We start from the raw sequence: 13817 nt of genomic DNA, 5'->3' as shown, positions 1-13817 counted from the left end.
AAACTGCTGTTAAATCTAATGGACATTAAAACATGGGCCAGAAGCTGGAGTAAAGCAGATAAACTGAAAAGTGACACATACAAAACCCCAGTATAAAAAAGATAAACTTCTAAAGGTAAGCCACAGTTTGAGCCAGACAAAATATTAGAGCCGCTTACATTCAGTTCTGAGTTCTGCTTCACCTTGTCCAGTCCAGACAAACTCTAATTGTCAGCTCTTCGTTTGGACTCACTTAAAATCAGAAGAAATAAAAGTGTTTCTAGAGCATGTTTCATCTACTCCCAAAGTAGGTGGCTAAAACAGGTCAGATGAATCACGTTAGCAGCAGTTCTTTCTCTCCATTGATTACACAAGGAGCCCACAGGGACCAGCCTGGATGGAGACATTCAGAGTTAGGAGAAATGAAGCTCATCCCAGACATCTGCACAACTGCATCCACAGCACTACCAATCCTCTCATGGCTCAAAGTGGGACTAATTTCCACTGCAGAAAAAAGACACAAGTAGAAGACAACCAGCTTTCTGAAGAGTGAACTCAAATGTGAATTCCCAACATGGCAAGGTCTTTCCATTTCAAACATTTGAATTAAGCCCTTGGGTTGAAAGAGTCTGAGCCTGTTCTCTATTCCCAGCACCACATTAATCTGGAATCTGACCTTTGGCATTTTATTTAACCTTACTTTTCCTACTAACAGCAAAGTAGGGATAATTTTAACATCTCTGCCAGAACGCTGAGTTACTTAATGAACATCTTTAAAGTGTTCTGGGATTTCTGTGCTTCTCATCAAAACAGTGATACTATTAACTATTATATGAACACTATTGTGATTACCATTACAAAGACAGCATTTTTCTGATATTTACCTTTAAAACAGCTGTTATTAATTTTCATGTGTTTTTCTTTGAACAGTCCTTCTCAGTCATAATTCCCAGGCCTATTTCTCTGGGATTTGTATCTTCTGATCTGACACTTTTCAGGTTTATCACCAAATTCCCTTTTCCTATTGCCTGTTAAAAACATGTACTAATGAAAAAAAAATCATTCGTTGCTTTCTGCCTAAATTTGTCTGTATATAAATAGCTCTCTCCATATATATAAAAGCCCACACATTCTGTCATTAAGTGTAGCAGACAAATAGATTTGAATTGCAGTAGTGTAAATAAACATGCAGCCTTTTCCCAAATCTAATGGACAGATATAAATAAGTCCTGTCTAGAAGCCACACTTGAATCACTGTACACAGTAATTTGGGCTAGAAATCAAAACAAAGTGTCATTGTCTCCATCCTCTGTGCTCACAACCCAGCAGGGAAATTTCAAGGAAATTGCTCACATAATACAAACTTTAATTTACAGAACAAATAGAAACACACATACAAAACTATCTCAGTGTGTTAATGTATACATACATACATACATATATATATATATATATATATATACACATACAGAAATGTTTCAGAGAGAAGGCATCCTTGGATGAGGGAGAGCCATAGAGCAGGGCTTGGATCTCACTCATCAGTGCCACTCCCAGGATTTAGGACACTCTGTACCTCAATTTCTCTGCCTTTAACAACTGGTCTGGGGACAGCCCCCCATGTGCATGGGCACAGAGGCACCATGCCTGGCAGCATCTGCACTAAATCCCAGCATTAAAGAAAAATCCTCAGCTCTATAGCACAACTGCCCTGTCAGATTTATCTCCCCTTGAACTTACAGTGATTTGGGATTTCAGACTAGAGTCAGCATGCTGGACACCAGCTAAGGAAGCCCAGCTGGCTCCTCCAGCCCAAGTTCCTGGATGGATGGCTATCTGTGATGCACATTTCAGGGGACTGCAGTGAGAGGTGCAGTTCCAGCTGCCTCAGTGCACCTGCACTGCCCCCCTTCCCCAGCAGCTCTGTCCCCGCTTGCCTCGGCTCGCCTGAACATCCAAGTAAAATAAAAACTGACAAGCAACACCTGTCCCCACAGCTATTTTCCACACCCATCTACATCTAGTCCTTGCTTCACTGCCTTCCTTAAAGTTTAATAAAGGTTTCAGTGAGCAGTCTTAGTCAAGTTGCTGACTCTTTTTCTTAATGCTTCCATGACTGAGCTCAGACATCTGAAGGAATCTGGGTTTAAGTAATCTGCTCACAAAGAAAGCCCTGGAAATATGCTTTCTGCTCATCATCACCTTAAACCACAAGCGCAAATCTGCAGCAGAGTGCATTTTTCCTATGCAGAAACACGAGGACATTGTTTTGCTTTTCTTGCATTGGATTTTATCAATAGCTTCTCTCCCAGATGGACTCTCTAAATCAGGATATGTATCTCAAAATGCATTCTTAAAATTCAAGTTCCTATTCATGGTACCCACCAAAAGGCTTGGTATCATCCTTTTGGAGTACAGAGAAACAACTACAAGATGTAGCAGTTTGTAGATTGGTTGTTTTATTTAAACCCATGTAATTTACAAGCATGCAAATTGCATTTTGTATTTAAAGATTTGAAAATCTCAGAAATTCTGAGAAACCACCAGAAACTTTAATTTGGTGAAGCATGGCCAGCTGAGTGCTGCACTTGGATCACAACACATGCTGGGGAAGGTGATGGGCCAAAGGCCCAAGAAGTAAGATGGCATCAGTCTCCTGGAGTTTGGTGGGACCCCAAGAGTGTCAATCCCTGTGTGTGACACCAAGGCAGAGCTCAGGCTCTCATCCTCAGCATTGCCAGGCCAGACAGACCAACCTCAGATACTTCAGACAGAATAAACCAAAAAAAGTAAAGGAAAACACATTCCAGACCTCAAGAGCCAAATTCTGCATCTACAGGGAAACCAGTCCGTGTCTGAGCCCTTGCCTTCCCCCACCCACGCACAGGAGCAGCCAGCTGAAATCCCCAGCATTTGGCAGCCGAGGTTATCCCGATGCAGACCCAGAGCACACAAGTGGGCCTGGAGCTCAGGAGGAGTGTGGGAAGCTGCAGGACTGAGCTCACACCCACACCCAATGCCTGTGCCCTTGCAGGCACAGATGTGACCCTTTCTGGGGAGAGAAAATCGTATCTGAAAGGAGCAGAACTGCAGTGGGAGCTGAGGTGATGCCAAGTGTACTGTGTCCCTCTGAACAAACCCCTCCACTTCCTAAGGCTTGATGCTAGGAAATCACATTGTATTTCAGGATTGATTTTTCTCTTACTTCGACCTTCAAAAGCAGGATATTGTTTCATCTTGGTCAGCAATGTCAGGATTTTCTGCAGTAAATCAGACATAGTTTTCATGTCAAATTACAGAGATACCTTACATGGGCTGTACCCTCTGGGTACTTCATTTTCACCTTTTCTTTAACAACACGTTTTCTTTCTTCTCCCTTACACACTGAACTTTATAAATAGTTTAAATAAATGCCTATCTCTGTTTAATGAGCTTGTGCTGTCTGAGTGAGCTTTGAAAATGCCATTGGTTATATGGAGTAGTTAAAAATTACCATAGGGGAGCTACTGGCATGAGAGCATTACCTCTTATTAGTACTAATAATCTTGCCTAACAAGCCAGTACAGCCTTTGAAGTCTCATCCTCAAGCTTTGAGATTGATCCTTTACCAAAAGTGGGGGTGGTGGGTTTTCCCCCATCCTTCATATTACTAGTCATTAGGACTCCTAAATCCTTTGCTGCTTCTCTTGCACCAAAATTGTCCCAGTACCACAACAGGACCAGTCCAGCTGCACCATACAGCAGTGTTAGGGCCAAAATGCCTGCTCCCCTCATTCTGCCATACACACAGGCAAACTCAGAATCACATTTTCTACACTCTTCATCACTGAAAAACAAGCAGAAACTTTCAAATAATTCAAACACTGCACATCTATGTGAGCCCTTAAAGACAAAGGCCAATTTTCCACATAAATAGCATCCAGCTGGTCCTCCTCCCTGCAATAATCAGAGCCAATACATGCTCTTGTGAAAATCTGATCCATGTAAAATGCATTTTTATTCATTTTTGAAATATGGTTCTTAGATTTCCATTCCCCAATTAAAACAAGAATGTGACTTTGATCTCAAATAATTTGCAATGCATGTCAAAAAGTCTTATCTGTTACTTCCATTTTAACATCACTTTATAAGAAACAGCTCCTTGGCAAACAGCAGCTTAGCTGTGATGGCTGGGCAGAACAGTGTTAACAACATGAAATGGCATCAAAAAGTGCTGTCTCATGAAGCAAAGACAGTCTGTGGAGGAAAAGCTGGCAGGAATACTTCTTTTATTATAAACATTTTTACAGTCTGAAGAAAGAATGAGCCTTTTTATATAAAACCCTCCTTCAGTCTGAAAAAAAGTTTCAATCATCTCTTTCCCTAAATTTTTACCTGTTTTTTCCTCCTTTTATTTCTTTTCAGCCTGTTCTTTTCCCTATCTCCGTTCGTCTGAGGCTTCACACCACAAGGATCAGAATGGATCATAGGAAGAAGCCCCCATATCCTGTACCTACCTCATGAATAGCAGAAATAACAAAAAGAGCAATTTTATCCATTTGGCCTTGTTGCACAAGAAAAGGCAAGAGGGAATTTGGATAACCATGCTGTCCTGTAGCTGAAAATATGGACAGGGACAGAGATAATGAGCATCTCTGGGAGACACCAGGATGTTGAAACCAAGCATCCACCCCCGTGGAGCAGGCACTGCAGGTAGGAAGCAGTGGGCAGCAGCTGTTTCCCATGAAAGTTCAGCTGAAGTACTTCAAATCTTTATGGACTTCATATTTAGGCTTAGAAAACACAGGACTGAGAATGACTTGCTCTAATGGATGCCCATAGGTGGATTTAAAAATTATCATAAATTCTGTTATTTGAAGAAGCAATCTGTACTCGTGTTTGTTTTAATTTTAAAGATTGACATCAATTTCCATGTGCCTTGATAACTACCTCCAGGTCTGAAAAGTGTGTCTGGATCCTCATTAAACAACAGCAGACACTTCTTGTTTGTAAACACTACCACAAGGTTGGTTTAAAAAGGGAGGGGGGGCTAAACATGTTTTGGAGATGAGAGAGACAAGGCAAAAATGCAAAAACGGGTTATCATGCCTAGAAGGCAAAGGGAACAGAGAGGAAATTCCTTGGGTTTGGAAATGAATTGCACTGCAGATGTCAGGTATCTGAACCAAGCCTTAGGCACCTTAGTGAGACTCTGTAGGGTTTGCAGTCCAACAGGAGAAAAGAAAGGAACACTCCCACAGACTGCCCCTGTTTAAGGCACTAAATACACACACCACAGACAATTTACTCTGATTTAACTGTGACTGGAAATTACCTCCTACACAGACAGTGGAGCTCCTCCAATCCAATGAATATCTCAGGATAAGTCTCCTTTCATATTTATATTTGGGATAAGATTATATGCCCAAGCATCAGAATTTTTGCCCCTTAAAATCTTGCCAAACCTGACTCCACCACCTCCAACAAAGAGTCTCTACCTATTTTCCTCTTCAGTAGAAATATTTCGACATAGCCACTATGAGAATAGTGTGTGCTTATCTTCATTTCCAGCAACAGCATTCTCACATTACTTTCTTAGAAGCATTTCTCTCCTTCTCTTCAAATGCCTCTGTGCTAAACCACTGAAATATGTGGCAACTGCAGTGTCAGTTGTCACAGGGAAAAAAATGTCAGCAAAAACATTTGATTCAATCTGCTGTTTAAGGAAGCAACATTTCCTCAGGGTATGTGCCTTGTGTGGATAAATAACAACTGTCCAAAAGCCAAGGATCTAAAATCAATTGCCAATATCAAAGAGCAGATTTGAGGCAATCACCTTCAGCAAAAGAAAAATGCAAAACTAGTTCCTTTTCCTCCTTTTTTAATTTAGAGCAAGTTTGTTTTTGAAAAAAAAAAAAATTAGTCTCTCAGTCACAAAATGAAGGGTGAAGGATTATGTAAAGGATATTATAGATCTCATTGGGACCATAATTTGCCACCCAGGCTTCTGCATTTTCTCTGATGAGATGCATCATATGGAATATTCACATTTGAATATTGAACCACTAGACTTGCCAATTCCTGCAGATAATCAAAAACTTCTGTCTCAACAATGCGTTTTCAGCAAATTTCATGTTCAGCTCTGAGGCATTAGAAGGACATCAGACGCTTGGGAGAGTCCAGAGGAGGCCGTGGAGATCATTCAAGAGTTGGAGCACCTCTCCTGCAAAGACAGGCTGAGAGAACTGGGGTTGCTCAGCCTGGAGAAGTCTCTGAGGAAATCTTACAGCACCTTCCAGAACTTAAGAGGCTGCAAGGAGCAGGGAGAGGGTCTTTCTACAAGGGCATGGAGTGATAGGACAAGGGGGAAGGGCTTCAGACCAAAAGAGGGGATGTTTGGATCAGGTATCAGGAAGAAATTCTGTACTGTGAGGCTGGTGAGGCCCTGGCACAGGCTGCCCAGAGAAGCTGTGGCTGCCCCATCCCTGGAAGTGCTCAGGGCCAGGTTGGATGTTGTTTTGAGTAACCTGGTCTAGAGGGAGGTGTCCTTGACCAAGGCTGGGGGTTGGAACTAGTTGGTCTTTAAGGTCCCTTGAGCCCAAACCATTCCATGATTCTGTGAAATTCTGTGTATCCATGTGAAGACAGAAGGGAGGAACATGAGCAGCTGGTGGTTCACTGGTGGACACTCTTTGCAAGCACTGAGCAAGCAGAGACTTGGCCAGCCAGCAGCTTCCAGGCTCACATATTTGTGGTTATTTATTAAGCACCTACAGGACATTTTGAAGATGATATACAATTGGAGAGTTCAGCTATGCAGGTCAGAAAATCCTGCAACTAATTATGGTCTGCCAAGATACCATCCTTGAATATTCTCCTTTTTAAACCTTCTTTCTCCCTTTCATTTAACACCCTTTGAACTCAGAAACAATTACTCCTCACATTTTTCCCCTCTTGTCAGAAAATATTAACTCCACCATTTGGTGTGTTTTTCACTAGCTGCTCCATCTAACCTGGAGGGTCAGAGTCACCAACTTGGAACAACAATGTGTTCCACTTGCCTGTAGTGCTGCAATCCCATTACACATCTATAACACCTGTAGCAACATCTAATAGTCTTTTGGCAACTCTTCTGATGCTTCTTACTCATCAATAGTATCATTTTTTGCAGCAAGGAACAGGAATCCTTTTCTGCTGTCATAGAGTCATAGAATGGTTTCAGTTGGAAGGGACCTTAAAGATCATCTAGTTCCAACCTCCCTGCCATGGACACCTTCCATATTCTTGGGAGTGCCCTGAACCAGGTGCAGGACCTTGCATTTGGCCTTGCTGACCTTCAAGAGGTCCACATGGACCCAGTTCTCGAGTGTGTCAGGGTCCCTTCCCTCCAGTGTGCTGTCTGCACCACACATCTTGGTGTCATTGGCCAACCCTCTGAGGGTGTGCTCAATCCCACTGCCCATGCTGCCAACAAATGTGGAACAGTGCCAATTCCAACGCTGGCCCCTGAGAGCACCACACATCACTCAGCACTGGTGTCCACTCTCACATCAAGCTGCTGACCACAGCTCTTTGAGTGTCACCATCCAGCCAATTTCTCAACCCTCAAGTTGTCCATCTCTCAGTTGTCTCTCCAGTTTAGAGTCAAGGGTGTTATGCAGGACGGTGTCAAACATTTGGTACAAATCCAGGCAGATGATGACAGTCATTCCTCCCTTATCCACCAACACTGTAACCTCACTGGAGAAGGTTTCCATATTTGTCAGGGACAATTCACCCTCAGTGAAGCCATGCTGGCTGGCACCTCACCTACAGCTTCCTAAAGCTGCTTGGCTATCCAAACTTCATTATTCAGTGTCACTTCTGAAAATTTGGATTATTTAAAAGGCCTTCTTCTTAGGAATTTTCAGCAGGAAATGCTACTGTAGACAGGCCTGCATCCCTTCATAGCACCAGCCTTTCATCCCTTTGTTGGGGAAGGGAGAAGGAAAAGTCACATGCCTTTTACTGTAATACCCATCTTTACAAAATGCTCGTGCTTGTCCTTTATACAGTTCTTTAATAAACATGCCAGGTACCCTGGAGATACCTAAACTGTTAGCAGTGAAATTACAGAATCATAGAACATTTCATGTTAGAAGGGAACCATAAGTATCACCGAGCCAAATTTCCTGCTCCTTGCAGTACTACCAAGAACTAAACCATATGACTAAGAGCATTGTCCAGGCACTCCTTGAACTCTGACAGGTTTGGTGCTGTGACCACTTCCCCGGGGAACTGTTCCAGTGATCCACCACCCTCTCAGTGGAGAATGTTTTCCTCAAGTCCAGTGTGAACTTCCCCTGATGCAGCTTCACTCCATTTCCTTGTGTCCTTTTGTTGGTCACCAGAGAGAGGAGAACACTGCACTCAAAGTCAGACCAGGCAATTGGTGAGCACCTGCCACCAGAATTCACTTTTGCAGAATCATGCTAAAACCAAAATTCTTCACTAATTTGGCTTATTCAGTTTTTTTTTTGCTTGGCAGCAGCAAATGCAGCTTAAACATTGCAATTCCTGTGTGCTGATCCAATTGTGCAGCTAAACTCAGCCATGAAATGCTTGTGGGTACAATAAACTCAATGCCTTCATCTCCCCATCAGGGATCACCTGCTCCCACAGGACATCTGCTGCTGCTGCTGCTTTGGGGATCAGCAGGTGAGAGGCTCCCCATGCAGCCAAATTCTCTACGTTCACTCTGAGCTCTGCTTTCTATTCATCGGTGGGTTTCAGTTCCTCTGCTCAGAGCCAGCTCTCTCTTTTGAGAGACTCATCTTCCTTCCTGTAGCATTCTCAGTTGTGCTCTTTGGATGGGGGAATAGGAGATGTAGTTAAAAATACTGCGATGCTGTGGTGGGCGGTGTAGCAGAAATAGACAGACACCAGCTCGCTGCGAAGAATACCAAGTAACATCCCAGAAAGATAAAGGCATAGCAACAAAAGAAAAGAAAATGCATTTGTGTTCTGCCACTAGAGAGCTAAATCTGGGTGGAAGATACCAAATGAGGAGTGCTGCTCGTGGCCTGGTGCACCATCTCTCCGATGGCTTCACGTGCAGAGTCATCTTACAGCACTGTGGTCATAAAAGCACAGCTTACAGACAATCCTGCCTCCAGTTATAGCCCAAATGTGTGTGAGCTTTGGGGTATTATGAAGACAGTGCAGGAATCAGCAATAAAATGGGCCCAACCCACAGATCACAGAAATCAGAATCCCATATGGACTGAGAAGAGGCTTAGCTCCATTAACCCTGCTTTAAAAGCAAAGTTTTTCCAGGGATATTAGATTCTTTCCAAGAGGAAGATAAACCAAGCTTGGCTGATACAAGAAGCTGTGAGATTATTCTATGGATTTACTCCCTATTTTTCAGAGGCTTGAGTCTCTCTTTATCCAGCCAGTAACCACACAGGAAAGATTTCATCCCAAAGGGCTTTACAAATAAGTTTTTCACAAACAATACACCAGAGTCACTTGCAGTCTTTAAGTGAGACAACTCTTCAGAGAGGTCCAGCAGCTGCTTAACACTTCACAAAAATAACCTGGCACCATTTCACCAGGGAAGTGAAGATGGCTGCATCAAAATGAAATCAGGGGGGAGCTTGGGTGGCCTGATTGCAGCAATACCTCTTGGCATAGGCTCAGGGTGCCACAGCCCGCACCACCCTGCTGGGGAGTCCTGCAGGTCTGGAAGGGCCAGTGGGGAGACAGACAAAAAAGAGCAGAGTAACACAGAGAGATGGCATGGTTGGGTGTGCATGAGCAGGAACTGATGGGATCCCCAGGATGGGAGCAGGCATTGATGGGATCACTGGGATGGGTGTGCATGAGCAGGCACTGCTGGGAACCCCAGGATGGAGATGGGATCACTGGGATGGGTGTGCATGAGCAGGCAGTGATGGGATCAGCAGGATGGGAGTAGGCAGTGATGGGATCACTGGGATGGGTGTGCATGAGCAGGCAGTGATGGGATCAGCAGGATGGGAGTAGGCAGTGATGGGATCACTGGGATGGGTGTGCATGAGCAGGCAGTGATGGGATCCCCAGGATGGAGATGGGATCACTGGGATGGGTGTGCATGAACAGGCAGTGATGGGATCAGTAGGATGGGTGTGCAGGAGCAGGCACTGCTGGGATCCCCAGGACGGGAGTAGGCAGTGATGGGATCACTGGGATGGGTGTGCATGAGCAGGCAGTGATGGGATCCCCAGGATGGGTGTGCATGAGCAGGCAGTGATGGGATCACCCATTCTGGGGACACTTTATTGGGTGCTCAAGGCCTGTGGCTGCACTGGGGGATGGACCAGCCCTGCTGCAGCACACACACACACGAGCATCCCCTTCAGGTGAAAGCCAAGGTGGGAGATGAGTGCAAGCCCGTGTTTCGTGCACACGGAGGACAGGGATCTTTAAAAGAGAGCTGGGGCCCTTGGGGCAGAGTGCCCTCTGCTGCTACAGCCACTCTGCTTCCAGGAGCCCATGGCAGGGAGGCTCCCACCCCACTGCTCAACTAAACCTCTTTCTAATCTTTATCTTGCAAGATTTGTTTTGATGCCATCAAAATCTGAAATAGCCACAGGCACGAGAATAATCATACCATTAAAAAAAACCCATCGACATGCAGATGCAACCTCAACCAAACTCCATGGAAATTCCTAATAAAACAAATGTCATTTAAATGTTGCTATACAGAAACACCAACCCTACCAGTGCAAAATTTAAAAGAAAATGTCTAGCAGTCAGCACATCAAATGTTAATACTATTTTCAAATCAAGTCTAAGAGAGGATGACACATAATTTAATAATGGGTGTGTAATCAGCATTTGGCCATTCCTGCCATAAAACTAGGTGTCCCTCTGGCCCAAGATGTCTAGGAAAGCCACTGAAAGACAGCTAAGGCTTTAAAAGCAGAATTTTTAAAACATCCTTTTTTTTTTTTTCTCATTGTAGATTTATTGAGAATTTCACTCAGTTAAGAATAGGACCCAGCAAACTGGCAGAAATACAAACAACTCTGCGGGCACAGTAAGTGGCACAGCAAGTTTGGGGCCCATTTGCACCTTAATTTACTGCCAACAATCAGCAATGTCAAGATTCCAAGCATCTCCTGACAGCCCTGACAACAGCAGTTACACAGCATTATCTAGTCTTCCAGTAAAATCTTTCCCCTCAGACAGCATTCATGCTGCATTTCACAACAGGAGGAATACACACAGTCAGCCTGGATCTCCTCAGCCCTTGCAGCTGGAATCAGAACATTTTGGGGAGTGGGGGTGTCCTGTACCTGCTTTTGCCACCACTCACACACAGAACTGAGCAGCAAGTCACAAAATAGTAGGAATTGCCAATATATTTGCCTAACAAAAGGCAGAAATAATGTTAAAAATATCTAATCTGAGGGTAGAAAGTTTAATTTTAAGGTATTTGATAAAGAATGCTCATTGTGTATAGAAAGAGAATCCATCATCTCCTCTAGTTACATGCTTAGTCAAACAATCCATTTTTTTGACTCAAAAGGAAAGATATTTTAAAGATACATTATTATAACAATATGCAGACAAACTTATCACAGGGTGATGCCTAGTGCTGTTTCAAAATTGTCACCATTTTATCTGGACAATTGTATAACACAAGTTACAACAACTGAACACATTAAGCAAAACATTTTTTTACAAAAAGTGAGACACTCCCTACCCCACAAGTACTGACCAGAATTTTTTCAAGTCCCAAACTGCATAGGAAAATAATTGTCTATTAGTGAGGGCAGAAATTCTGTTTCATGTCTTCAAATATCTGTTGGGGTTTTAATAGACCTCAATACTTGCATAAGGATGGAGTTATACTGGGGGTGGGGATGGAGAAGAGGGGGCAGAGGCAATACTGAGCAGAACCAATATCAAATAAAAAGTGCTAATTTTATATTCTAACAATCACAGTTGTTCAAATGTTTGCAAACTACAAACCAACCCCAACAAACAAAACAATAATATTCTTTTAAACGTAATTCATAAGGAATTCTGCACCTACAAGGTTATGAAAAAGACATGTATACTCTGCAGCAGCATAAAAAATAATCCTATGTACAATCCAAGCATCAATTTTCTCTTCTCTATCACCATCAGTATTTTATCTTGAAGGAGCATCTGTCAGATTCTCCAGAACTAAAAATAGCAAAGACCCTTTCAAAGAGAACAGTTTCTGGTTTATATTTATAACTACCCTGCACTCGCTGTCTCTGGCTGCATGGCCATGAAATTTGTGCAAGATATCATCAATTACCCAGCTTTGCACTCCATCATGCAGTTAAGCTCCCGTTACCTGCAACGAACCCTCCAAGCACTTCTCCCCATGCACAGGGCAGAGATTATAAAACACAATAAAAATCTGCACATTGAAGAGCTAACTGTAGAGCTGACTGACATTACACAGCAAAAATCTTGTGAGAACAAAAACCGAGCACACTGATGTATAAAACAGAGAGCCTACCTGAATTCTTCAAATGCATACATGGCCTAGCAACTACACAAATGCTCTGAAATGGAAAATAATCTTCTTAACGTGCAGAGGACCATTTAGTTTGTCAAACTGCAGCAAAATGCATAATGACGAGGGAGTATATTTGGAATATTCTGAGGAGAAAGGGTATGCAGATACTGGCCTGCAGCCTACAGCTCAGCCAGCTGCTGACAAGCAGCAGCTAACAGGAAAAGGCGATAGAGTACCATGTGATCATTCCTGCAAGTCTGATTAATGCAGTATACTCCAAGAATACAGGCTGATATCTTCATTATTCGAGCCAAATAAGTCAAATACGGCACACGACAGGCTTCACAGCTAAATTATCATTCACACGCTACACCGAAATCAGCAAGCGCAAGCAGAGGATAATAAAAAACTAAATATATATTGTAACCAAAGAGATAAATTAGGCCCATTCAAGCTGGTTTTCTTACCTTGTAGTGATATTTTAGTCTGTTTTTATTCATCTAAACCATCAGTGATGGAACAAAAGACTGCATCCACAAACCTCCCCTTCCATGAATGCCAGAACATTTAAAGTAGTTTATCTGCTAGAAATCATTTCCTCTGTAGTCTATTCCCAACCACTTTAACTCCTTCAGCCCTGAACTCATTGCCACAAACCCCATTTGCAGGGCCACACGGGCTTTTTAGGGTTTACAGGGTTAACACCAAGAAATTGCAGCAGTGCCACTGAACGAGGTGGGCTAAGAGCCAAAGGAGTCATGTCTGCGAGATCACAGAAGGGAGACAGGAATGAGGAAAGTTGAGCATTTCGTGGCATTGCAGTGTGCAGGCGAGGATGCTTCAGCTGCCTAGCAACAGCGCACGCAGTCTCCATGGCAACAGCGCAGCCAGCGCAGGGGGCAGAGCATCCGCTGCGCACCCCAGGGGCGACACACGGGGACAACCCGGTGGCACGGCCACTCCACCCTGTGCCGGGGGCAGCGGGGCACGGCGGGCTCGGGGCTGCAGCCTCGCCCCCTCCGCGGGGAGAGCACGGCCACGCTCCGGGAAGGGCTCGGCGAGGGACGGCACTGCTGCTGCTGCTGGAAATAACACGGCAGCCACCCGTGCTGAGGCTCAGAGTGCTGGGGAGCACACCCCAAACAGCAGGAGCCAGAGCTCGCCATCCCTTGGAAATTTTGGACATGCAGGAATCACACTCCCTTCACCAGCTTGCTTAGGGGTTGTTTGGGTGTTAGCCATGAGACTGCAGAGACTTTGCCCAGGCAGCCAAACTCGGCAGCGGGATGGGGAGGGCAGGGGGCAGGTTTAACCCTGAGGCTGTGCACCCTGCATAGGG

General features: G+C 44.0%; 1 protein-coding gene across 5 annotated transcripts in view; it reads right to left on the bottom strand.

Annotated features, from left to right (window-relative positions):
• The window catches only part of EVL (Enah/Vasp-like), a 120982-nt gene extending 107957 nt beyond the window's left edge, over positions 1-13025 (bottom strand). For 4 of the 5 annotated variants that reach the window (XM_059475065.1, XM_059475068.1, XM_059475067.1 and 1 more), the window contains exon 1: positions 12479-12616. In XM_059475065.1, coding sequence (XP_059331048.1) covers positions 12479-12501 — 23 coding nt within the window. In that variant the 5' untranslated portion in view covers positions 12502-12616. Of the gene's footprint in view, positions 1-12478; positions 12617-12945 lie in introns of those variants that run through there. The other variant, XM_059475066.1, reaches the window with a different exon arrangement.
• Positions 13026-13817: the final 792 nt, after the last annotated feature.

The sequence above is a fragment of the Ammospiza nelsoni genome, chromosome 6 (genome assembly GCF_027579445.1).
Source record: "Ammospiza nelsoni isolate bAmmNel1 chromosome 6, bAmmNel1.pri, whole genome shotgun sequence".
NCBI classification, from domain to species: Eukaryota; Metazoa; Chordata; class Aves; order Passeriformes; family Passerellidae; genus Ammospiza; species Ammospiza nelsoni.
The sequence above is the reverse complement of the archived record's forward strand: the minus strand, read 5'-3'. Positions and strand labels throughout refer to the sequence as shown.